The sequence below is a fragment of the Colossoma macropomum genome, unplaced genomic scaffold (genome assembly GCF_904425465.1).
Source record: "Colossoma macropomum unplaced genomic scaffold, Colossoma_macropomum, whole genome shotgun sequence".
In the NCBI taxonomy this organism is placed as follows: Eukaryota; Metazoa; Chordata; class Actinopteri; order Characiformes; family Serrasalmidae; genus Colossoma; species Colossoma macropomum.
In genome coordinates this window covers 23,401,970-23,427,816 of record NW_023494810.1, presented here as the reverse complement: position 1 = coordinate 23,427,816, position 25,847 = coordinate 23,401,970, and the positions used below count along the sequence as shown (strand labels likewise).

Genomic DNA, 25,847 nt, shown 5'->3' with positions numbered 1-25,847 from the left:
TCCAGCTGGACACTGAGCCATTAGCCTCCTTTCTTCACTAAGACTTCACTTATACACTGTTAGCTACATGCACTGTTACTGCAGAACACAGAGAAACAGAAGAGCTTCCCCTAACAGCAGGGCAGTAATGTAGTTTCTCTGTGATGTTACTGTGGAGGTCCTGAACGCTACTGGAACACTTGTATGAGTAGGTATTGTGTAAATCTAATATCTATTGTGTAATTCTTTTATAAATTAATAAATAAATACTAAATGACAAACACTTTGAACAACAATTAATGTAATTTGAATTTGTCTTGAATAGGCTTTGAATGTGTATAGTGTCATAGGCCGTTTATTCCCTGAACACATTTTAAGTATGCATAGTGATCTAAGGCTTATGTGCAGCTGCTCAGCCATGCAGGCTCATTTCATGAAGCTCTGGACGCACAGCTCTTGTGTTTCCAGAGATGGTTTGGAACTCTGTAGTGAGTCATGCATCAGAGTACAGGCAGCATGCTTCAGTGCTCAGCCCCCCGCTCTGAGTTTGCGTGGCCTGCTGCTGCTGTTGCTTCTAGGAGCTTCCAATTCACAATAATGTCACTTACAGTTGACTAGGGCAGATCTAGCAGGGCAGTATTTTTGTTAACTGACTTGTGTGGTGCCACATTTAAAATCACTGAGCTTTTCCGTTTGACCTATTCTACTGCCAATGTTTGTCTATGGAGTTTGCATGGCTATGTGCTTGATTTCACACACCTGTACACGCTGAAACACCTGAACAAAACAATAATATAATTGTAATGGATTGTTACTGTTCTGTTAATGAATATCTTTCTTTTTCTTTCTCTCTCTCTCTCTCTCTCGCTCTCTCTTTCTCAACAGTCCAATCACGCAGTGCTCCATCTTTTTCTGTCATCACTCTCTTCTCTCTCTGCACCTATCTTTATCTCCAGCACTGAGATTAGAGTAGGTCTTCTTTAATGGAGCCCCTGGCTGCTCCATGCTGCCTGGAGGAATGTGTGTGAGTGTGTGAGAATGAGGGGGTGAGAGGGTGAGGGGTGCTGGAAAAGTGAGAAATGACTGCCCCCCCCAAGGGAGAGTCACACGCTTCTAGTTGATATTGTTCTCCCTGAGGCCCGCACGTGTGTGTGTGTGTGTTTGTGTGTGTATATGTGTGTGTGCTTGTGTTCTTCATAAGTACTATGTGTTGACACTCGGAGGGTCCGGTGGGAGTGGAGCCCAGTCTAAAAGTGGCTAAAGGGCTGAAGGGTCATTTTAGCACGGTGATTGACCTCCAAGCGCAGATTACTTGTGCTGCTGGCTTAGCAGGAGCTGTTTACAAGAGAGCAGAAGTCAATTGCTTTGACTGGAATGCACTGGGCCGGCCGCATATATCGGCCAGCATAAAAATGACCCTGAGGTAGAGGCATTATCATTTATTCTCCGGGGGTGATTTTAATTACTGTGGCAGATCAATTTAGTTCCCCTCTGTGCAGTAGTACTCCTGGAATACTAAATGTGGTTAGCTGGATAGCATTGAGAAAGACTGAGCAACCGCACGCTCATCATCAGCATCATAGATGCTGTTTACCCCATTCATTAACATAGCTTTTGTGTCTGGATTGTATCTTTGGCCGGATTCCATGTACACTTTCTGCTAAAAAGCATTTTAGAGCAGGAAGTGAGGCTGCATCCCTGTCCCTCACAGCCACATGGTGAGCAATAAATGAACCTCAGAGTCTGAAACCCAGTGTGTAACATTAAGAATTGCCATTAATGAAAAACATATTTTCTGCTAAGTTGTTTGTGCTTTAATGAAAAATATTCTGATTTTATTTGTGTTCAAAGCCGTGTTTGCTGGTCATGTACTAGCTAGCGTTTTTGAGTTAAGCTCAAAATTAAAATTATCATTGCCAAACATTACCAAATGTGTTATGATTGTTTTGTTAGTGATAAAATGAAATATTTAATCATTTCTTTTAATAAAATGAACAGAATGAAGGTATAGGGTCACTCAAAGCATCTTTAATCTGAAGTCCAAGTCAGTTAAAAGTCTAAAAGTCAACTCTGACTTTGAATCAATTCAGTAGAATGATCCATAAACACAGCATCACTCTGCTCATCTGATTCTGCAGATTGTAGGAACTTATCTGAGCTGTGTTAGTTTCTAGAGTTATCTGCTACTTACTTACTACTATAGTGAGCTATACTTTACTGCTTAGCAAAGTAGACCATATTAAAGAAAATAAACTTCAATAGTGTGAAAAAAAAACCCTGAAAGTCTTCAGCCCTGGCACACAGGAGTAGGACTCAGGTTAATTAACCTTTACACACTGTGGTTTGCTGTCAGCTCTATCAGTAATTATTAGGCTTGGCCCAAATCAGTTGAGTGCTTGAGTACTTCTTCCGTATGTTGGTTTTCCTTTCTCTATTCTATTCTATTCCATATTCAGTTTTGTCTTTTTTTTTTTTAGCCACAGAATAAATATTCTGCAACAGAAATAAATATTATCAGGAAAGGCCTTCAGATAGAAAATTATTTTCTAATATATAATAAAACGCAAAAAATATAGCTAGTTTAGTTCAGATTTGCCTTCTGCTGTTCTGACTGCAGAAAGTTTGTCCTGCTCAATTTCAGTATGCTGAAAAATGAGATTTTGATCCATGTGTGAACAAAGCCTTAGAGCTCAACTGCCCAATCTGAGCCTGATGGGTTCAGAGACAATATCAGGGTTCTGGTGTTCATGTACAACATTGGGCTCAGGTTATGCTCGAGTTTGTTTTCTAATGAGTGATTTTGTTTTTATGGAATTTTCCAGCACTCATGAATTCTTTCTCTCTCTCTCTCCCTCTCTCTCTTTCTAGTAATGTTATAGTCTATAGCTGCATTCAGAATAGTCAAAGTTTGAGGATTGGTTTAATGTGCCCCTGAATGAAAGTGGGGATGAAGTTTAACAGAACATCAGATGTATTTAAAACATGAATGTCTTCTGTATAGATTCTCAGTGTCTGTCCTTGTACAGTTTCTGCATGGATGTGCTGCTTTTGACAGCTGCACAACTTTGACTGTGAATATGAGCAGAACAGTGCAGGAAGAGCAGCAGACTTGCTAAACTGACTGTGTCAGGGTCAGTGACATATATATGATATACATGATATTTACTGTGACTGGCTATGTCCTCCTAAATAAATTGAAAACGACTACCGGACTTTTCCCTTATATATCCCTGTTGGTTAAATTTTGTATGGGTTTAAGAGAAGTAAAGTAATGAATAATGAGAGTCTTTTCCTGGAAGTGATGAATATAGCAAACTCATTACAGGCTGAGAGAAGTAATTAGTAATTTGTACTGGATTACTTTTTTTTGAGTGACTACTGCAGCACTAGCAGCACCACTTGGGCCGGGCCAAGTTGGGTTTGGGCTTCATAGCAGTGCCACTTGCCTGCATGTGTGTGTGTGATTCGTTGTGAAAAAGCTGTAGACTAATAAAAAGATGCAGCAGAAACAGTGTAAACACAACACATCAGCTACAGAGAATAAATCACAGCTTTCACCGCAGCATTTCAACACTCAGTATCACACACACACACATTCACATGCATAAACACAAACACACATACACACGCGGGGGGTGCCAAAAGAAAACAAAAGGGTGTGTTGAGCTGTCAGCTTTAATTAAAACAACAGCGGGGCCTGAACTGTCTCGCTCTGATGACACTGTCACGCATTTGATGAGGTCAGAACGCAGAGATGACATAAACATCCAGTTTAAAGGCGCTTGGTGGCAAACAGGCGCATCAGACTGAGGCCACTTTCGTTTGTCAGCAGTGTAAGACCTCTGCTGGAACATTTCTGACATTTTTCAGAATTTTAAATTTGACAGTGCTGCAAATGCCTGAAGTGGTAACGTTTGCATCATGGAGATCAATTCAGGGTTTTATGTAGGTATGAAAAGGAAAATAGGGAATTTACTTTAGTTCATTTTTTAAATGTGACAAAGTATCAACACAAGAACTGTGCATCATGAAATGGCTTTCCATGGCTGAGCAGAGTCTAAGATCATTATGAGCAATGCCAAGCATCAGCTGGAGTGGTGTAAAGCACACTGCCACTGGACTCTGGATCATGCTTCACTATCTGGCAGTCTGACGGACAAAAGAACGCTACAAAGTGAGGTCCATAAAGACATGGTTTGATGAGTTTGGTGTGGAGAACTCCACTGGCCTGCACAGAGCCCTGACCTTAACCTCACTGATGAACTGGAATGCTGATTGTGACCCAGGCCTTTTCGTCCAACATCAGTGCCTGACTTAACAAATGCTTTTGTGGCTGAATTTGCTTAAATTCCCACAGACACTCCAAAATCTTGTGGAAAGCCTTCCCAGAGTGAAGGCTGTTATAGTCGTGAGGTGGGCGGACTCCATATTAACACTGGAATAGGATGTCCAACAATCTCACATAGGTGTGATGGTAAGGTGTCCATATACTTTTGGCCAGATAGTGTACACTGTTTGACAGAAGAATTGTTCTGATTATTGCGATTATTAATAATGATGAATTAAACTCTGCCCAGCAACACCTATTAACCATGAAAACATAGCTTCATTGCGTTATAAACTAAAGTGATGGCTTATAGCATTAGTTTAGAACACTGGACACAGGACTGTCAAAAGTAATGATGGATTTGCATACATATACTCTTGAATGTGACTGTAACATGGATGGATGAATCTATGTAGGAAAAGTAGTGAATTTTGAAATGAGAAACCCTCAGTTGAATGTGTGGTGAAAGGAAGATGGGCGCACAAAGGCAAAGCAGCCGTTCCCCAGGCTCTGCAGCAATGCAAGGTGGCCACATCATCAAACAGCTCATCTAACAGCTTCCCCTGAAGGCTTCCTCTGTGGACTGTCACATTTATACATCATTCATAAAATTCCTGCAATCTATTACATAATGCCGTCTGATGTAGCTCATGGTAATTCTCATGGATTCTTGCTCGCGACCTCTTCTATAGTGCCACATCCGGGCACGGTAGACACAGTGATTCACTGTACAAATAAAGAGGTTTCACACCTCCCCAGTTTTGAGGAAGAGTTTTTTCCTGCTTTCCAACTTTGTGATGTACTACCTTAGCAAAAAGGTGCTGCATATTTATATTAAAGGTTCTTTAAAGAGCCATATATATGGACAAATATTAAAATAAGGCATGGCCACAACATATTAAGGCATGGGAACAAGATCCTTATGCATAGCCATGACTGTAAGGTGTGGGAACTAGTTAATTAAGTTAACATTAAGTCGTGGTTGCAACTTCATGAGGTGTGTGAAAGAAATAAAGGAAATAAAGAAAGAAACTAAATTGTCGTCTTGCCTTAGTAAAGTGTGGGAACAAGATGATTGCCACAACTTAGTAACATGTGGGAATTGAATAATTACGTTGTGCACGTGATTTAGTAAGTTGTGGGAATGAGATATTTAAGTCGTGGCCACAAATTACTAAGAAATGGGAATGGGATCCTAATGCACGGTCACATGCTCAAGTCGTTTTCATGACTTCATAAGGCATGGGAACGAGATAATTAAGTGTGGCCACAACTTAGTAAAATGTGGGAATGAAATAAGTTGTGACCAAGACTTAGCATGGTGTGGGAATAAGATAATTAAGCTGTGATACTTAAATCATTGTAACAACTTTATAAGCCATGGGAACAAGATAATTAAGTAGTGGCCACAACTTAATTACGTGTAGGGACAAGAATTAAGTCATGCCCATAACTTACTAAGGCATGGGAATGTGATCCTAATGCATGGTCACATGCTCACGTAAGTTGTGATAAGTTGTCATCATGACTTCATAAGGCATGGGAACGAGATAATTAGTCATGGCCACAACTTAGTAAAATATGGGAATTAAATAAGTTGTGACCATGACTTAGCATGGTGTGGAAATGAGATAATTAAGTTGTGATACTTAAGTCATTGTCACAACTTCATAAGCCATGGGAACAAGATAATTAAGTAGTGGTCACAACTGAAAAAAGTGTAGGGACCAGAATTAAGTCATGGCCACAGCTTAGTAAAATGTGGGAATGAAATAAACAAGTTGTGACCATGACTTAGCATGGTGTGGGAATGAGATAATTAAGTTGTGATACTTAAGTTGTTATCACAACTTCATAAACCATGGGAACAAGTTTTAAGTAGTGGTCACAACTGAAAAAAGTGTGGGGACCAGAATTAAGTCATGGCCACAACCTAGAAAAATGTGGAACTGAGATAAAAGTTGTGACCATGACTCAGTATGATGTGGGAGCGAGAGAATTACGTTGTGATACTTGGGTTGTTGTCATGACTTCATAAGCCATGGGAACAAGATAATTAAGTCTTAGCAAAGTGTGGGAAAAAGATAATTAAACCATGGCCACAACTTAGTAAAATGTGGGGAGGATATAATTAAGCCATGGCCACAACTTAGTAAAATGTGGGGAGGATATAATTAAGCCATGGCCACAACTTAGTAAAATGTGGGGAGGATATAATTAAGCCATGGCCACAACTTCATGCAGTGTAAGAATGAGATGAAGAAGTTATGACTACAACTTTGTAAAGCGTGAAAACGAGACCCTGATATGACATAATTATCTCGTTCAAATGCCTTATGAAGACACAGCATAATTTCTCATAGCTACGGCTCAGTAAGATGTGCAAACATGATAGTCATTTCCATACCTTAGTATGCCTTGCATAGTTGTGGCCATGACTTCATTATCACATTTTCACACCTTAATAAGTCGAGACCATGTATATGGATTACATTCCCAAGCATTGATAAGCTCCAGAAAATGGCTCTTTAAGTTGTTGTGGTTCTTTTCAAGGTTTTGTTTGTGACATATTTCCAAGTGAAACACATTATCAGGGAGGGTCTTTGAGCTAGATGCACATTTTTGTTCAAGGTGGGAGGGGAAGGTGAAACATGATCTTATTGGTTAATATTATTTTCCCCACCTGCTGGTGCATGATGATGTAATCAAAAATCAGAAGACGTTTCACAGCCTGCAATCATCACATTTTCATTTGGAGATTAGAACTGTGTCATTTAAATGAGATGATGTGATGAACTGTGTGTAATATGATCAGGCACATGAACTAACAAGGCAAAAAAGGGCCAGTTTTGATTTTAGGTTCCTTTTAAAAAGAACCTTTAAAGAGCCTTTTTTTAAAGCTGGATGTTTCACTTCTCCCAGATTTCTGTCAGTCCACAGGGCAGATGTGGACAGGCTGGGGAAAAAGTGTTGATTGGACAGTTGATGCTTCATAGTTTGCCTTGCTGGTAAAGCTTGTCTTCTTTTCTGGCTTGTGCAAATGTCAGCAATAGACGAACACACACACACACACACACACACACACACACACACACAAACACACACACACACACACACACACAGTGAGAGCTGTCACACCAGGGCATTGATTCACCAAGGGCTGAGTGCTGTGTTTCAGAGATCAAAGCTTGTGAGTCGATAGCATGGGGAGTTTGATGCCAGAGAGCGACGGAGTTAGATAGAGAGAGCGAGGGAACGCTGATATGGTAAAGCATCTAAACCCAAGCAGGAGGCCCCTGAAAATAGACTCTGCATTGTCTCCAGAGAAGGCATCATCTCTCCGGTTGTTGACTACATTTTCTACATTTGTTCCTTGTTGTTTCTACTGAGCGTCTGATCAAACATGCCTTCTCACAGTGCTCCTGCGAAGTTTCTTCAAAGGGCGCCATATTCTCTCCATATCGTCTTCAGATAACATCTGGCAGTTCCACCAATATGAGGTACCAGATAACACAGCTGAAGGTTGTCACTGAGTAGAAATTATTGTTCTTCTAAATTAGTGGTTTCCAGTCCTGGTCCTGGTGTAGCCTTTCTTCCAACTTCTGTTTTTTTGCCTGATCCACACCTGATCCAACTAAACAGCTATTTAACCAGCTTATCCTGAGTTTAAGTGGTCATGTTAGAGCAGGGAAAATGTTCCATGTTCTCCAGGACTAGCATCAGGTCAACTTGATTGTCCACCTTCTGCATAGCTTTTAAAAATGTTCTCAAATTAGTTTAGTCAAGCATTTTTTAAAACGACAAAATACAGTTTAAGTCGAGCTTACTTAGAAAAAACAGTGAACATGGTGGCCTCCATTGAGGCTGAAATAGCCTCAATGTTTTAATAGATTTTTTATTCAGTCCTTCCCCCAATTTAGTCAATGCCAGTGCCCACCCACAAGCTCTGACCCCATATTTGAAAGTAAGGAAATATACTTAAGTAAATGTACTTAGCATACTGCATACTTAAAAGTAAATTTAATTGTCATCAACTTAATTGCATTATTTAAAAGTATATTTTAAAGCAATGGCTTTCAAAATATGTTTTAGTATATTTTAGTTGCAGTTAAAACTCTAACTATCAGTACTAGTACACACAAGAGAATACATTTAAAATGTGTTTTAAGTGTAGTAGAATTTGTGTCTTAATTGCTTAATTACTTAAGTTAACTTCATTGCAACATAAGTTGTTTAGAATAGAAAAGCATTTGTTGGCAAAGAACTGTATTACTATATGCACTATATACATATATTATTTATGTATATATACGTTGTGTTTAGGTATTTATAATAATTTCTGAAAGTGTATAAAAATACACTTAAACACATACTTTATTTCATTTTTAGCATATTTAGTGATATCAAAATCTTATTAAAAATGCATTTAAAATGCAAGCAGTACATCCAGCAGTACATTTATAATGTATTCCAAGTGTAATAACAGTGATGTCTACAAATTACGTACCTAAATCTACTTAGGTTGTTAAAAGAGTGACTGAAAAGCACAACTAAATGTATTTAATATATATTTAATTATAGCCTGATTACAATTTAAACACATCATAAGTCGTTATACTACATTTAGTATATATTAAAGTATATTTAGTAACACTTTATTTGAAGGCTACCTACATAGAGACTACATAACACATGCATAAGCACTGAATAACATATTTATGAAGCAATATCTGAGTAGTTATAAGTATTAATTGCAAGATGACTTCAGGTGTTCTATGAAGCAAATGACATTGCATTAATATTAGGGACCTTAAACTGAAGTGATGGACATTTGCTCCATTTATAACACTGTTATGAACAAGTAATGGAACTTAGAAGGAAGATCAATTTTAAAAATGTATATCAGTTATACTTTTGTCAATACAATATCATTTACATCAGCTTATGGTATCTTGGGGTTACTGGCATACTCAAGTATTGCTTTATAAATATGTTATTCAATGCATATATGTGTGTTATGACGTCCTTTCTGGGGTAATTCACTTTTACATTCTTTCTTGGACACAGTAATGTAGACAATGTTGTAGCTCCTGAATGATACAACTGGCTAACTGGCTCATGAGTTGAAATCCTGGTAATGCCTCAGGCCTCCTCGAATGACCATTTTGTTCTGTTGGTCCTGGAATCTTCAGTACTGGACTGATGGCCAATGGAAGGAGAAGGAGTCTACAATCTTTTGGACATAGAGTCTATGTTTTGAATCTTAATTCCATTTCCCCTCAAATACCAGCAGGGTCTCTTCTGTAGAAAACAGTTTTTTTTTTGCTAACTGTTAATCACCTCTATGCTGACCTTCATGTCATGCGGATCAAGGACATCAAGCTTCTAATTAGGCCATGACAGCGTGTAGAAGTCTGGATTACAGAAAGCGGGTAACTAGAGCTGGAATGATGGCAGCAGGAGAAGCTGGGGCTCCCCCCCAGGAGTCAGCAGACCTCGCAGCTATATTTATCCCCAGCTCCTGCTCTATCCCACTCTTAATGGCAGTAATTAAGACTCCTAGAACACTCCTGACGGATCCCCCCAGCGCTGTGCCCGCCGGCCCCATGGGAGAGATGGAGCTGGAGCTGCGGCTCAAGACAAAATGCCCTGATTTTCAATAGACACACCATAGACAAGGACATGCCTCCCTATGAATGGGTTTTAATGGTCGAACTTGCTGCAGTGACAATGGATGCTTAATGGATAATGGAAAAGGAAGCCTTCCGTGTTGCCACTGAAAGGTGTGTTAACCCCTTAAACTTCACAAACACCCCCATCCTAAGACTTATTGTTCAGAATGGAAAACAATGCAAATTATTATCATTAAGTTATAACAGTGAGTGAAATCTAGACCTGCTGCAGGCTATGGAGGGGCTAAATTGCTGTAGGCTCGAGGTCTGCGCGGGTATGAAACTAAAGCCGATGCCCACAACTTTGAGACTTGACCCGAGCAGTCCTGACTGGTACTGCTAAATTTGAAACCTGAACCCGATCTAAACCCACTCACACGCGCTAACAGATGGGTTTCTGCATCTTTACAGAGCTTTGCTTTGTTCCTAAGTGGTTGTTTGTTACTTTGTTACTGGGGTTGATAGACAGAAAATGGCAAGCTGGGATAAAATGGTATTTTACACATCTGTGATACCCCGTAAGCCATATTTATTATGTTTCTAACATCCTCCAATCAGCTGTTCGCCTTGCTTCGCTAAAGTTCCTCCTGCTACTGCTGCTACTGGCAGAAATGCTTAACACACTTAGGACCAACTTAACAAGCAAAAGGAAAGATCCAGTGTGACCGTTCACCAACTCAACACATCCCAGTCATCATCCATTGTGACCAGGGCCAGGTTTAGGCTTGAGCAGGATTTTTGGGGGCCCCTATCTTGCTAGCTGATGTACTGTAACTGTACTGTCATAAACTCCAGCAGCACTGCTGTCTGTGATCCATGTGTAACACACACTAGCACACCACCAAGTCAGTGTCACTGCAGTGCTGAGAGACTCTGTGACCTGCTCTGTGGTGGTCTTGTGGGAGTCCTGACCATTGAAGAACAGGGTAAAAAGGGGCTAACATAGTATGCAGAGCAACAGCCTGTAATTATAGAAGTACAGCATACACCTATATGGTAAGTGGAGCTGAAAATATGGACAAAGAGTGTAAATAGGTGAGTGGACGTAATGGAGTGGCCTGCTGATGTATGTAAATGCACTGTTTTTTGTGACCTCACAAAAACAAACAGTTCAAAAGAGGCTGTTTTTGCAGCCCATACATGGACTGTATGGAGTGGAGAGCCAATGGTACATTTTAAAACAATATTTACTAAATCAAGCACATTTCAAAAAAGTGAGGGAAATTCAGATTTTCTATGATATGGGCTCTTTAAGGAGCTATCAAAGTGAAGAGTGACACTTTCATCTTTGCCTCATTTGAACCATAATATCATTTTGTGCTCCAGTACCTAATAGAGTGCTTCCACTTCGAAGCTTTACCAATGATAGATTGTGTCAGTTAATACCATTAATCCTATGATAGTCTAGATAAGAGGAATTTACTCAGCCATTTGGGAGTAATTGTGTTCACTGTCGTGCTGTTACTTGAATTTTGTCTCAACAAATGTGATGGAGCACTTTGAACCGTTTATTTGCTCTTTGAGACGGAGGGGACAACAGCGAGTGTTAATCGAATCTTCGGCTGCTGAAGGGAGGACGACTAACTGAAATTAAGCTCGCCAAGCAGAGTGTAATTTATGATGTGTGGTTTTTAGTGTTCACAGCAGGCCATCGACACACACACACGTGCAGTATTTTGCACATTCTCATTATGTGCAACTCTGGGATCTAATTTACTCTGTGCAGGGGCAGAAAGAATGAGTATGCGTTTCCTTTTATCTTCAGAAATTCATGATTACTAGATATGCTCTCCTCTCGTAGCTAAAGCTGTGGAATTATTCATGCATTTTAAATTAATTTTTTTTCATTTGTGTCCCGCTAAGACGGGGCATTACAGTGCTGGCCATGTCCACATGCTTTCGGCCTTTGCTCCTTCCAGCATGTTAGATCTGTCACGTTCAACAGTGGCCAACATGGTAGAAACCCAGGTGTTCATTAGTGAAAGATTAGCTATGCGCCATTTACCGCACTCTTCCTTGCTGCTCTAAATGTCATAGATTTATAGTCATGTTTTCACAGGCTGCTCCTGTCACAGTGCTCTGTTGGGGGGCGATGATGTCAGAGATTTCACGTTACTGCTTCGAGAGGCCATTCACTAAAGGTCAAGAATGAGAGCGGATTGATTCAGTTGCGGAAAGCTGTGCGTGTACTTGAAAAAAAATTTGTCAATTATGTGGAACGTGTCTGAAGAGAAGCCTGAGAATGACGGACAAAAGAGAGAGCGAGTCTCTTAAATAAGGGAACTTCCCACGTCCTTCCTCTAGAATGAGTTACTTTGTGTGCACATATTGCAAATAGGCCTATATATGTCAACTGCTTACATCTTAATGATTCTACATAATTGTACATATTGTAAATTTGTTATTTAAAACCTTATACAGCATTAAAATATATAACATAACTAAATGTAACACATCATTCTAATCTTGTTTATAATTTATACACTTTGGCTTTCAGTTTGTTCCATAAATGTCAAACCCTGATCAAAAACAAGCAACAACCCTATGATAATGCTATTACTGCTAGCACCTCTATGAGAATCTAATAGTATGTTAGTGCTAAGCTAACAACTATATTTTTATATATATCTTTTGGCTGTTCTAGGTTACACACAGATATTTAAGCATGTAAAATACGTTTCATTTTTTATTTGGGTTTGTAACATACAGATTGGCATATTGTTTACTTTGTATGTGGCAGTTTCACAGTGACTCCTTCAGTAAACAGCCCTGGCATAGAACTGCCTCTGTTTACCATTTCTAACATCTGACTGAAAGGCATTGCTCGGACTACCATTTGTACTCACAGTCAGTGACGTATCTATGACTTCCAGAAGGTCAAAATTGGTCCAGTCTATTGTAAATCAAAATATGATTTGTCCACTAATTCTTCCTTACTATGTTGGTGGTTAGTCTGACACATTAGGCCTTCTTTTGAGCTCCTGAAGTCCTAGACAATTGGAGAGCTTCATAAAAATAACAGTATTTTTCATTTCACAGAAATCATTGAGCCCTGGGGTCATTCGACCACTAATATTGTGTAAAATACTTGGGTAGTTGTACATTGTTACTAAACTTAAGTACTATTTTGGAAGTTTTGTATTTCACTTAAGCATTATTGAAATTGAGTACTTGTACTTTAACTTAACTAAATTTCCAGAAGAAAAAACGTGCACTTTCTATCCTCACATTTTTATTTAGACCTTCAAAGCACTTGTTAAAAATCTTAAAGGCAAGGAGATGTTTCTCTTTTTTTCTCTTACCAATCAGTTGAATGATCAAATATAATATGAATCAAATCATATACAGCGGGTTTTGGGCTGTCATTTCTATGGACCTGGATGTTTGTATCACCTGTGATCATATAATCAAGCTCTATAAGTGAGGGAAAATGCCATACAATGCAATGGTTATAGCAATATCACATTATGTAGACAAGTAGTTATTTTAGCTAATATATCTGAATTTTGCAAATATTTATACGTTTGTTGAAAGGAGTGAAGAGAAGACAGACTCACTAGTCTGGGTTACACGCAGTGCAATCAGCAGTGTTAAAGCTTCAGGGAACCTAAATCCGTGCTTTCTTTCTAATTAGGTTAATCTTGCTCTTGTGGGCACACAATATACAGTACTGTGCAAATGTTAGGGAACCTTAGAAAATCTGAATTAAAAAGCTGTTCATCTGGGCAGTGAGTGTTTGTCTGCTCAGAAAAACACTGATATTAGCATAATTACAATCACATTAATACTGTAAGTAGTGATTTTTATGTATGTCAGTGTATTTGTTTAACTGTTTCCACACCTCTCCTCATAGCAGCCCTGTATTATACATTGTTGTCATCCAATACATGGTTTAACTCAATTAATGCTTCACTAGGTTAAATCAAGTGTGCTGGTGATGCAGTTTAACAGATTGATGTGATGCCTGGGGGTGTCCAAGAGAAATGTGGAATGAAATTTTGTTCTTCAAACTACCCCACATGATATCAACTACTTTTTCCGAAATACTTTTTATATTTATTTATATTTATTCTAATTATTTATGGTGTATTTACTGGCAAAAACATTTCTTCCCTGGATAAATAGCTTTAAAAATGTGTCTAGGCAGTGTGCGAAATACCCCCTTGTATTTGGGGGGTTCGATGGTGGCTGGCTACTCCAGTGTTGGCCAGCTGCTCACTTGTCACAGCAGCACTTATGCTAGACTAAATGGCACCAAAGTGTTTGTTATTCTTTTGTAAATACAGTCCTCCTCACATTAACTGAGATCCTCTAGTGTCTTTGGTTTGAGAAATGAGTAACAATTCATTCTTTCCGCCAATCTCTTGCAAAATTGGTCCCGTTTTCAGATTTACTAATATGCTGTGGCACCTTGTAAAGTTTTGCAGAGGAATTCTAAGCATAGTTACAGTTGCTAGGCTATGAATGAACAACTGGGTGAACTGGTTTGCTACAGTGCAGCACTGCTGTGTCTGATCCACTTGTGCCAGCACAACACACACTAACACACCACCACCATGTTAGTGTCACTGCAGTGCTGAGAATGATCCACCAATTTTGACACAGTACTCATACTTTTACTTAAGCACAGTTTCTTTGTACTTTTACATATATTGAGGTGCCACTTTATTAGGTAAACCTCGCTTGGACATCAGTCATTGGTCAGTTTATCAGAAACACCTGCCATATTTGTGTCTGTTGCTGCACAATTTATCAGCACCCCCATATATCCCACTACATTGACCAGATGATTTGGATAGTGGACCAAGCAGTGCAGTGACACTGATATGGTGATGTGATGCACTGGTGCAATACACTGAACATCAGCAACATCGGTGTTCTCTTGAAAATAGTCCATCAACCAGAAACATTCAGATACAGTAAACTTGTGGAAGGGCTGTAGGATGACTGACACAAATTGTGCATGGAAAAACATCAGCCTCTAACTGTACACCTGTAGGTGTACCCAAAAAGTGCTGTTTTGAATCTATATATAATAATGGTGCATTCATACATTTGTATGCAAAAGTTTGGGCGCCCCTGGTCAAATTACATTTTGTTGATTTTCTAAGTGAAAATAAGTTAATGCATCCTCTACAAGAACACATTTCTGGACTGGTTTTTAACACAGTTATGGTTTACTTGCTGAATCTCACAATTAAAAAAAAATGCAGTGTAAAATGTGGCCTGTGCAAAAATCTTGGCACATTTTATATTATGTACTATTTTTTCTAACTTGTTATAGTCAGCACAAAAATAGAATTGTGCACAAATTTGCCTTTATTTTTTTACGAGCTGTAGAGGAGATGTTAACTTATTTTCACTTAGAAAATCAGCAAAGCATGGAATTTGACTGGAAGTGTTCAAACCTGTATAATTACTCTGTAATTTATGTTGACAGCTTCACCATAAGAAGTTCCCTGTACATCTTGTACTTGGCGAAACATTGTGATTCTGATTCTGAGGGGGAGCGAATGAGAGAAAGAGAGAGAGATAGCAAGATTGTAGATAAGGCAGAGTAGAACGCTCTTCTGGGTGCCCTTTTCCTCAGTGTCACCTGCCATTATCATTCCTGTAATCTTTTGTCTCAGGCCAACATCATAATCATCATCTGCCGCAAAACAAACATTGGTGATTAGAGCAGGAGAGTGTGTTTGGTGCCATGAGGTTCATGAAGACGTAGGGTGGTCTCTGTATGCTGGGGGGAGGTGGGGGAGGTGGAGGGTGAGGTCATTGTGCAGAAGATGTTGCGGGAACGATACAAATGCATAGACAAGAGCCTATAATCAAAGCTGCTTTGTTACTGACACCCAACCCCCACGATTTTTTCTGATGACTGCTATTCAGCGCCGCGTCCATCTGATTGTATGTGTGTGCTCACGGGCGTGCCCTGTGATAGATGTGCCATCTCTGATTTAGATGGCGCGACGTGATGACAGTTTTGCAGCTTGAGGCGAGGCGGAGCGCTCAGGTTCCCCTTCATTCCAACAGCAATGAAATCAGATATCAGTATCTGAGTTTAGTGTTTATTTGAGCACATCAGACACTCTCGGCTCTGGAATGAGGCCCACAGCACATCTTACACTGAACTCCTGAACTCACAGGTCTAGCTTAGCTTTCAGGGTCCCTGTCCACTCATTTTCCTGATTTTCTTTTAACTGTTTTCTTCAGTTTTTGTGATGTTTTACTATAAACTAGCAGAGAAAAAACAATGTTGGCCTTTTCTGTTGATAGATTTTTGAAATGCCATTTTCCTCTGTTTGATTTGAGCTGGGTGGGGCTACATTCCTCTCCACACGTTCCTCTCCCCCTCGTAAAATGGCTGATCTCCCCCTACTCCAAGTTCCAAAACTCCCAGCAAGTAGGTTATGTAAGCTTTTCTAGCATAGCTAGATGCTGCTTCCTGCTTGCGTTAGCCACCTGTTGCAGAATCCTACTATAAATGATTAACTGCATTCATGAGAGTGCGATAACTAGCAGTCCACCTTTTGGCTACCCCAATTACGTCAAGACTCACAGTGTCTCCCAGAAATTGTACTTTACAGACGTGACGCACAATAAGGCACATGAGAAATTTCTAATCAGTGTTCACAAATATGACTCATAGCGGAAGCCTGTGTGACCTCTGGTTTAGAAGCACGGTCCAGTAGTTAGCTAGCTAGCTAGCTAGCTATGGGTTATGAATATAACATTAGTGCTGAGTGTTCAAATATTGGGCACAATATGTCCTACCTGTCATAAAATGAACGTAAATATTTCTTGAATGTACCACTGGTAAATGCCTATTCTAGGCATATCTTTACTATTAAAAATATTTTAAACATGTAAAACCATGTTGACGGGGGCTTTAAGACCAATACGTCTTTAATAGCCTTTTTAGCCTCTAAGTTTCAGGAGTAATTAGGGGTCCAAGCACCCTTCTTGGTCAGTGTACCTTACACTCAACTCCTCAACCCAAAGCTTTAACTTGGCTTTCTGCATAATGCTGTTGAAAGGATTTTGGTGCTAAGATAATACCAATTCTTTTCTGATTCAGAGTAATTCTGTATTGTTATTGTAACCCAAATATATTACATTTTATATAATAATTTTAGTCCTAAACATCAAGCTGAGCCTTCTTCTTGAGCCTGCGCATGTGACATTAATACATAATAACATATCACATGTACCAAAAAGTCCTGTGAAATCTGACTTGATTTACATAATTACATAAGATGACTTTTACCTATTTTAGCATGTTTTTTTCTCCTGACCCAATAATGCTACAGAAACATCTGACAAAGTGCAGTTTTTCCTTCACCTGTGGATTTCCCCATTCGTAGATAGCAGGTTTAGTTACAGTAGTGACGATATGTTATATTTTTGCAATGTACTGATAAAATGTGTATGAACACTGTTAGCCATCAAGGTCATTGAACTGTAGTACTGAAAGAAGTCAATATGAGGGGTTCAGTGTGTTTATTTCAGTGGATCACTCAGATCAAACCCTCTCCATGCTGGAATGAGGTCTGCAGTGTGCTACACACTCTGCTCCTGAACACACGGCTTTAGCTGGGATTTATGGGTAGCTGTCAAGAGTTTTTTCATTTTTCCAATTCAGAATAAATCTGTATTGTGATTTTAAGCCAAGTCAGAAAACATTCTGACTTGAAAACATACAGTATTTAAAATATGCTTCAAAATACTGTTTAAGTAACTAAGGTAATATTTCACATATGGCACTACTCAACGTTAGGACACACCTGATTGTATGTTTTTCCTAATCATAAAGACAACAAAAGGCTTTTGCTTATAAGTTTCAAAGTTATTCTTAAGACAAATATAAATACTCAAATTGATGCCTAAGTATAAATGTATGTCCAAAAATTCAATTAATTCAATTCAATTCAATTCGAGTTGCAAGATGTCAAATTGTCATCCTAATTAATATGTGCTTCTCTTAATTGGAATGTCTGCACCCGGCTGCACACATATGTGTATGAGCAGACAATCTCCTTTCTTCACGTCATTTAGTCTCTGTCTTTTGATTTTTAGACTGGTAGTAAAATAATCATGTATGAGTTATTGCGATTTGTTTATGCTGAAAACTCATGTTCATGTCACCAGCAGTGAGGTACATCAGATATCTGTCAGAATTTGGGCCGTTTTCTAAAGTGTTCTGCTGCACTACGAGGCTGAGAAGCTGTGAGGATGACAGAGCAATGTGAACACACACACACACACACACAGTCCATCTCTTGCTCAAACATTAGGCAATTACCATCGTACACTGGTTTATTTAACCTGACTTCTTTTTTACTTAAGGCTTTTTCTCTTGCTTTTGCCATCAAAGCCTGAGAAAAGTGAGAGCAATGTGGAGGCTAACTGACACTTTTCCTTGTCTACATCTTAAAATGTAAAAAAAAAGAAAATTTGAATTAAAATCAAGCTTTCAACAGCTTCTAATTAATGTTTCAGAAACTACAGAAAATACACATCAAAATGTGTAGTACTTTTTTTGAAAAATGAGTCTGACTTCCCTTGTTCTGGGATGCCTGCTTTTCAGTTTGGTGCAGACATGCTATGGAGAGGAATTCGTGCCAAAATGAAAAACAAAACCTCCATCACATTGTTTTCACATCATTTGACCTCTTAGCTGAAAAACAATACATGAGGATTTGCATTTAAAAGGGAAATGCTAAATTCATGTGAGCATTGAATACAGTCAACTTTAAAATGGAATAAATGCAAGACTGTATTGCTTTCCGCCGCACAGAACTTAAAACAAAGTTGAATCAACTTAATGGATCTTTTACTTTTCATTTTCCACATGTTACTTTTTAAATGCAATCTCGTGTGAACATTGCATTTCATTGTTTTGGTGGCAATTTAATGAGGCAAATACATTTGTAGTGCAAAAAAACAGGTCAAGCAACATGAAAACACTGTAGTAGAGATTTTGAGATTGTATTCAATTCTGACATGAACTCACCATTTTCATTTTTAAAATGCAGATCCTCATGCATTGTTTTTCATGTTGGTACATATTCCTCATGTCACTATGGAACAGTAATGTCATTTGTGCATTGCATTTCACTTTTTTCCACTGTAATGATTGCTTTTCAATTTGGTATGAATTTCTCCCCATAGTGTGTCTGCACTGAACTGAGTACCTAAACATGTTCCTCTGTTTGCTATCAAATGTTCCTCTATACTACTGAATATTTTAATCTCAAGCACTACGGATGCAACCAAGTAGCTTGTTCTTGTTTGATGAATATAGCAACAATAAGGAAGGTGGGACTCATCAGAGTGTTGCATTTATCATGTGTAACAGTTATTACAATATTGAAAAAAAAATAAATAAATATATATATATATATATATATATATATATATATATATATATGTATATAAATGTTTCTGCATTTACATTCAGAGTCTCAAAGTAACCTGCATATTGCCAAAAGATGCTACTAGTAACTGAAAGAGTTCTTCACAGGGTCATTGAAATAATCTAATTCATTGCTCCTGTACAAGCTGATTTATAATCGACTGCCTTATGTCTCGATCATAATGTGATATTTCATTCAAGGACTGACATCGATTTTTCACAGAAATTACACAAATGCTTCAGTTCACCTCACAGCCAGTGTACGATAGATACTACTCCACTCATCAGATATGTGACAATGTCTGACACTTAATCACTATCTGTATGGAACTGCAATAAACTTGTTGTGCAATATGTACCCAATATAACCAATAGCTCATATTTTATTGTCATATTATAAGGATTTTTTTCTTTTTCTTCTTTTTTATCTTCCAGGAATCTTCTAGATAAAGACACATTCTCCAAATCAGACCCAAGTGAGTACTACTTTTTCCAGTGTTGTGCCATTCGCCACATGCATGTATATATATATATATATATATATATATATATATATATATATATATATATATAAATAAAACACACTATATAACACACTTTATTAGAAACACTCACTGGCCACTTTCTTGGAAACATTCATCTTCATTTCCATTAATTGGCCACTTTATTTCATTCAATGATCACTTCATAAGGTGTTTGCTACCTTATAGGTCCACTATATAGGTGTACAGTTTCGGACTGTAGTCCATAAGTTGCTGCACAATTTGTCAACCTCACTCTTCCCCATTCGTTATTGGTCAGTTTCTGACCACAGGACTGTTGACTAGATTTAATTTGGGTGATGGAGCATTCTTAAACAGCAGTGACACTGACATGGTTGTGGTGCATGCTGGGGTTTTTAAAAGTGTGGTCCACCACCAAAAACATCCAACCAAGAGCAGCTCTGTCGTCAGAATCGGACCATTAATAAGGGCTAGAACATTGTTAATTCAAAATGTTCATGGCAACAGATACAGTCTCTAATTGGACAGCTGCAAGGTGGGCTTACAAGGTAGGTAGTGGCCAGTGAGTACACTACATATACGATGTTTAAACCAGAATTCAACCAGAGTTATTTTTTGTACTTAGGTTGCATTATAAGTGATTAGAATACATGGATCTTAAAGACAATATCAGATACAAATCAGACATGTGGAACTATTATGTTGGACTACATGTCTAAATAAATTCTTTACTCTAATAACTAGAGATGGACCAATCAATGTTTTTGTGGCCAATACCAGTTGCTGATTGCCTTTCAATATGATCAGCCAGTAGCCGATACTGATTGAGGGCGGGGCTGGATGCCACATTTAAAGGTGCAAAATCGATTCTCAACAGCAAAACAAATACACCCCACCTTCACTGCTCCTTCAGAGGCCCTGCCCCTGAAATTCATGGACACGCATTGCCAAGGCAATCGACATTTTTTTAGATTTTTGTGGCCATAAAACCCTTCGCAAGCGTTGTACAGATTCCATTATAAAATGTTAGAGTGAACAATGACACAGCAAGTAATGTAACTAATATTTGCTAGGTTGTGAGTTAGCAAACTGTTGCTACACCTGTCAAGCAGAAAGAGAGAAACATCCTCATCCCCTTCATGCCTTTCAACTCTCGCTGAAGCTGAAGTCAGATTCTTTTTTGCAAGTTTCTTGTTTGAATTCTCCCATTCCACCTTAAATGGAGCAGCAGTTACATTCTGGCTAGCTTAACCATTGAAATAAGCGGATCTTATGCAACCGGCCCAGCTAGCAGAACTAAACAGTCCTGCTTCACGAAAGTTCTGCCTCTTATTTTTATTTTCAGCCCCTGCCAAAGCCATAGGCCTTGAAGATGGTGCAGTTTAAGCTAAGCTAAGATTAGCACTCAGATGCTAACGTTAACTGAAACGAAATCTCAAATCTTTGACAACAAACCATCTTAATTACAGTTCTGCATGTTCACACAGTGAGTTTACAGTGACATAGGAGCCAAATATGTAACATATTTTAGGAAAAATGTTTTTCGTTAGTGAAATAGAGGCTGAAGATGGCTTTGTATTCTCCAGCTCCTTGTTCGACCATTCCACCTTAAATGGTGCAGCAGTTACATTCTGGCATCTCAGGTGAAATATGGCTCATATGTTTTACATCACTGATCAACTCTTAGGATCGTCTAAGGTAGAGAAATATCAACTGATCACTGATCGCATATTTGGGCTGAAAATCGACTGATACCGATACATCAATCCTTCCATCTTTACTAATAACTGATCTGTACACTTAAAAGAAATTCACTTTTTATTACTGTATAATAAAAAACATAATATAAGCAGAAAACCTGCTCAAACTTGCATAAAATAGTAACCAATTGGAAGCTGCTTCAGCATCTGCCCATTGGCTTCAGTTATTTCCATTCAACAGGTTTTCTCTTCTGTCTAAGCACAAGGAAATGTGTCAAAATGATTGTTCATGGTAATCAACGCTGGAGTGTTCATTCAAATTAGTAACAACCTTTAGACTCAAACTAATTAATCAGCCCCTTTAAGTGTGAACTCTTATGCGCGTCCATGCTGGTGTTTCAGTGAATTTAATAGAGACTTAAAATCACACTTAATAATATGCAGAAATCTTTCCTACCTTTTTTTCATTCTCTAAAAAATCAATACGAGTGCTCAAATTAGGAGCACTCTTCACAAGTTGGCCGAGACGCTCTGTGCGCGCTGTTTGAAGCTAAATTGAAGCTTCCCTAAACTATGAAGAACTTTCCATCAGAGAGGCTCTTTGAAGACGGAGGAGCTGGGGGACAGAGCAGCGTGGGCCGGCTGTGAGGAACAGTCTGTCAGTGTCTTTTATTACACAGCACAGACACTTAAGAAGTGAGCAGATATAGAGAAAAGGAAAGGGTGATTGTTAATGAGAGAGTGAGAGAGAGACTGTGGGAGAATGTGTGATGTTTGAGCGAGAGAGAGACTTTTTGAACGTGTGGTATATTTCTGTGAGTACTGGGACTGAGAATCAAAAAGAGGGAGAGACTGTGAGAGGGAAAGAGAGTCTATAGCCTGTTTGTAGTGCACATAGCTACCTACAATACTCAGTCAGTGGACGAACTGTTTTTTTACTTTTTTTAGCACAGTCATTGAAATATATCTAATCATATATTGACAATAGCAGGCTCATTTGTTTATACAGAACAGTGTAAGCTCTTTTTTAGTTCTACAGATATTATATTTTGACCTTTATAAAGATCCACATAACAGCTTTAATGAAAAAGGGATGTATATATCCAGAATGTTCAGAAAGCCTATAGTTATGTTTTTCTCACAAAATCAGTCCAGCCCACTGTAAATCAGAACATGATTGGCTGATTTCACTACCACTTCCTAATATGCTAGTAGCTAATCTAACATGTAAGGCCTTCTGTTTAGCTCCTAAAGTCCTAACTAATGGGAGAGCATGTATATTCAGCAGAAATCTCTCTGAAGAGATTAATCAGATCAGGCTACATTTTTTCAGCTTTCAACTGTCCACTTTTGGTGAGCCTGTGCCCACCACAGCCTTCTGTTTTTGGCTGAAAGAAGTGGAGCCTGGCATGGTCTTCTGCTATTGTAGCCCATCCACCTCAACAATCATGCCACTGTCGAAATGACTGAGATCATTTTTTTCCGACTATGATAGTTGATGTGAACATTACCTGAAGCTTCTGGCCAGTATCTGCATAATTTTTATGCACTGTACTGCTGCCACACGATTGGCTGATTAGATAACTGCATGAGTAGCTGTACAAGTGTTCCTAATAAAGTGCTCGATGGGTAGATTTGGACAGCTCTGGTCAAATTTCATGTTTTATTGATTTTCTAAGTGAGTTAACAAATTTAACACATCCTTTACAGCAAATAGTCTTAAATATGATGCTTTTCTTAAATATGAGTGCAATTTTCTATTTATTTGCTGAATTTAACACATTGGAAAAATACAGTATAACATATTAAGTGTGCCTTTGTACCTGCCACATTTATTTGTTAAATTCTATATGTTAAATTCACAGTAATCGTGCCTTAAGATGTGCAGAAATGTCTCTGCAGAGGGTGGCATTTGACACCATCTACATGTAATTTGCATAAGGCTGCATATAACACTTAGTATGGTGTATTAAAACTTCTCGAAGAAGAAGAAGAAGAAGAAGAAGAAGAAATAGTGAGAGAGAAAGTGAGAAACTATTTGAATGTTTGGTGTGTGCATGTGCGCGTGAGACCGACAGTGAAAGCGAGAGAGAGACTATGTGTGAGAGACAACAAGAGAGCGTGAGAGAAAGAGAGAATATGAGGATGGTGAAGGTCTCTGTAGGTTTCTCTTTCTGCTGTGAGTTTTCCACTGACAGTGAGTTAGTGACAGAGAGGCATTCAGCTGCAGCTGCTTCTGTTCTTTCCCTTCACACTGCTCGTGGCTGAACTGCATTTGAAGTCAACCGTCAACACACTGCTGATGTGTCTCACAGCACTCGCGTACCAAAAACACTCAGACAGCTGTGTACAGACCATATGTTAATCCTGTTCATTTTCTCTCTCCACAGTGTGTGTCCTTTACACACAAGGAATCGAGACCAAGCAGTGGAGAGAGGTAAACACACACACTCATACACACTCCTTGCCACTACACCCCACTAATGGACTTTGCATTCTGATGCTACATCTCATGCAATGTATTAGGAACACAAATGGGCTAATAAGTGTTTTTCAATCTTAAGTATATTAACCCCATAAGGGTCAAAGTTTTATTACACTTCTGTAAACTAAGAATAGCTCAGCCAATTTGCATCAAAGTCCCTGTAGTTGTTGTGTAATAAGCCTTAGTATGTAATAAGCTTGGGATTTTAAGGGGTTGAATCAAAGTTCATCATTAACATGGTGTATGCTGTTTTTAGGGCACTTTTGCATGTCTGTAGACAGCCAATGAAGTTGTGTCTCAGATCTATTGCTAAATAAAAGCTGAATTTACATCAAACCTTTGCTGTGCACAGATATTCAGTACTGTGTCAGAGACCACCCTTTTATTTACTTCCTCTCCAGTCAAAACAGCGTTTAAGTAGAAGCTATTCATTTTTCAGCATAAAACTAAATACGACATCAGGTTTTTGAGTATTTAGTGTTTCTACTTTACTTTTATACTTTCATTCTGTTTGGGAGACTTGCTTTCAATTTTTCAAAGAAATGTTTAAGGCCCATGAAATCATCTAATATTCCTCCAATTTAGGATGAGAAATTAAGATGATTTCAAGGGCCTTGAAGATTAATTCATTAAATAATAATTAAAGACCAGTTTTAGACTACAGGTCTACCATACAGAAATCTGAAATATGGCCTTAAATGCAAATATATCATAAAAGATCAGGCATATTTTAAAGTATATGTACAAATATGTAAGAAAGAAATATTGGACATACATAATATATGGATCATATATATGTCTGATAGTGGGGTAAATATATAGATATGCATATAATAGGGATCATACAGATATGTCTAATACAAGGTTGAATACACCCCATTACAGTCATAATTGTTACTATGTTATGTTTTTTTTATATTAAATTATTAAAATGTTTGAGGGGAACAATATTCCCATTTGTTCATGTTTTAATTATTTTATTGTATAGCTTACAATGTGCATGTTTTAGAGTTTTGTTATATAGCTATTATACTAATTTTGATTTCATTAGGGGGAAACAAAGCAAAGAAGATGCATAAAAACCTTATATAACATGAAGCTAGAATATGAGTAATACATGCCATCCATATATGAATAATGTTTTCTATCATATATAGTTTTAGCATGAATGGACAAAAAAAAAGGCCCAAAACGACTGGTTCCATTGACTTACATTAAAAGTACAGTATGTTTTTTCCTTCTCCTGTAAAGTTACCATTTTGGAGATACAAGGTTTTCTTCAGACAACAGCGATATGTTGACATACAGCTAAAATATATGTCCCATATTTGAAACTGGCAAATTTCACATAAGGTGGCATAGATAACACCTTATGATAACAAGTTGTGTATAAGGGAAATCCATATATGCTAATATATATCATATATTAGAAATCACTGCCCTGTGATGGGCTGGTGGCCTGTCCAGGGTTTCCTGCCTTTCACCCAATAACCGCTGGAATAGGCTCCAGCACCCCGTGACCCAGAAGGATAAGCAGTTTAGATAATGTGTGTGTGTGCATTTAAAATCAATATATTGCTATATCTGTATGGGCTAGTGGCAATGCATCTTGACTTCTGTCACCCATTCACTGGACCCCTTTGTATTCAGTGTTTCAGTGTATTGAGTGGTTTAGGAACCACTCTAACATGATTTTTTTTTTTTATTCAAATGAAGATGCCAGTAAAAATGCAAATCAGGCTTTCAAAAGTAAGTGAAGATATGCTGGA

At 38.3% G+C, this 25,847-nt stretch overlaps 1 protein-coding gene across 1 annotated transcript in view; it reads left to right on the top strand.

Moving 5' to 3' along the window:
* Nucleotides 1-25,847, top strand: part of cpne5b (copine Vb) — a 225,150-nt gene that overhangs the window by 31,148 nt on the left and 168,155 nt on the right. The window contains exons 2-3 of the mRNA XM_036559924.1: nt 19,826-19,866; nt 23,984-24,030. Of these exons, the coding sequence (XP_036415817.1) occupies nt 19,826-19,866; nt 23,984-24,030 (88 nt within the window). The remainder of the gene's footprint in view (nt 1-19,825; nt 19,867-23,983; nt 24,031-25,847) is intronic.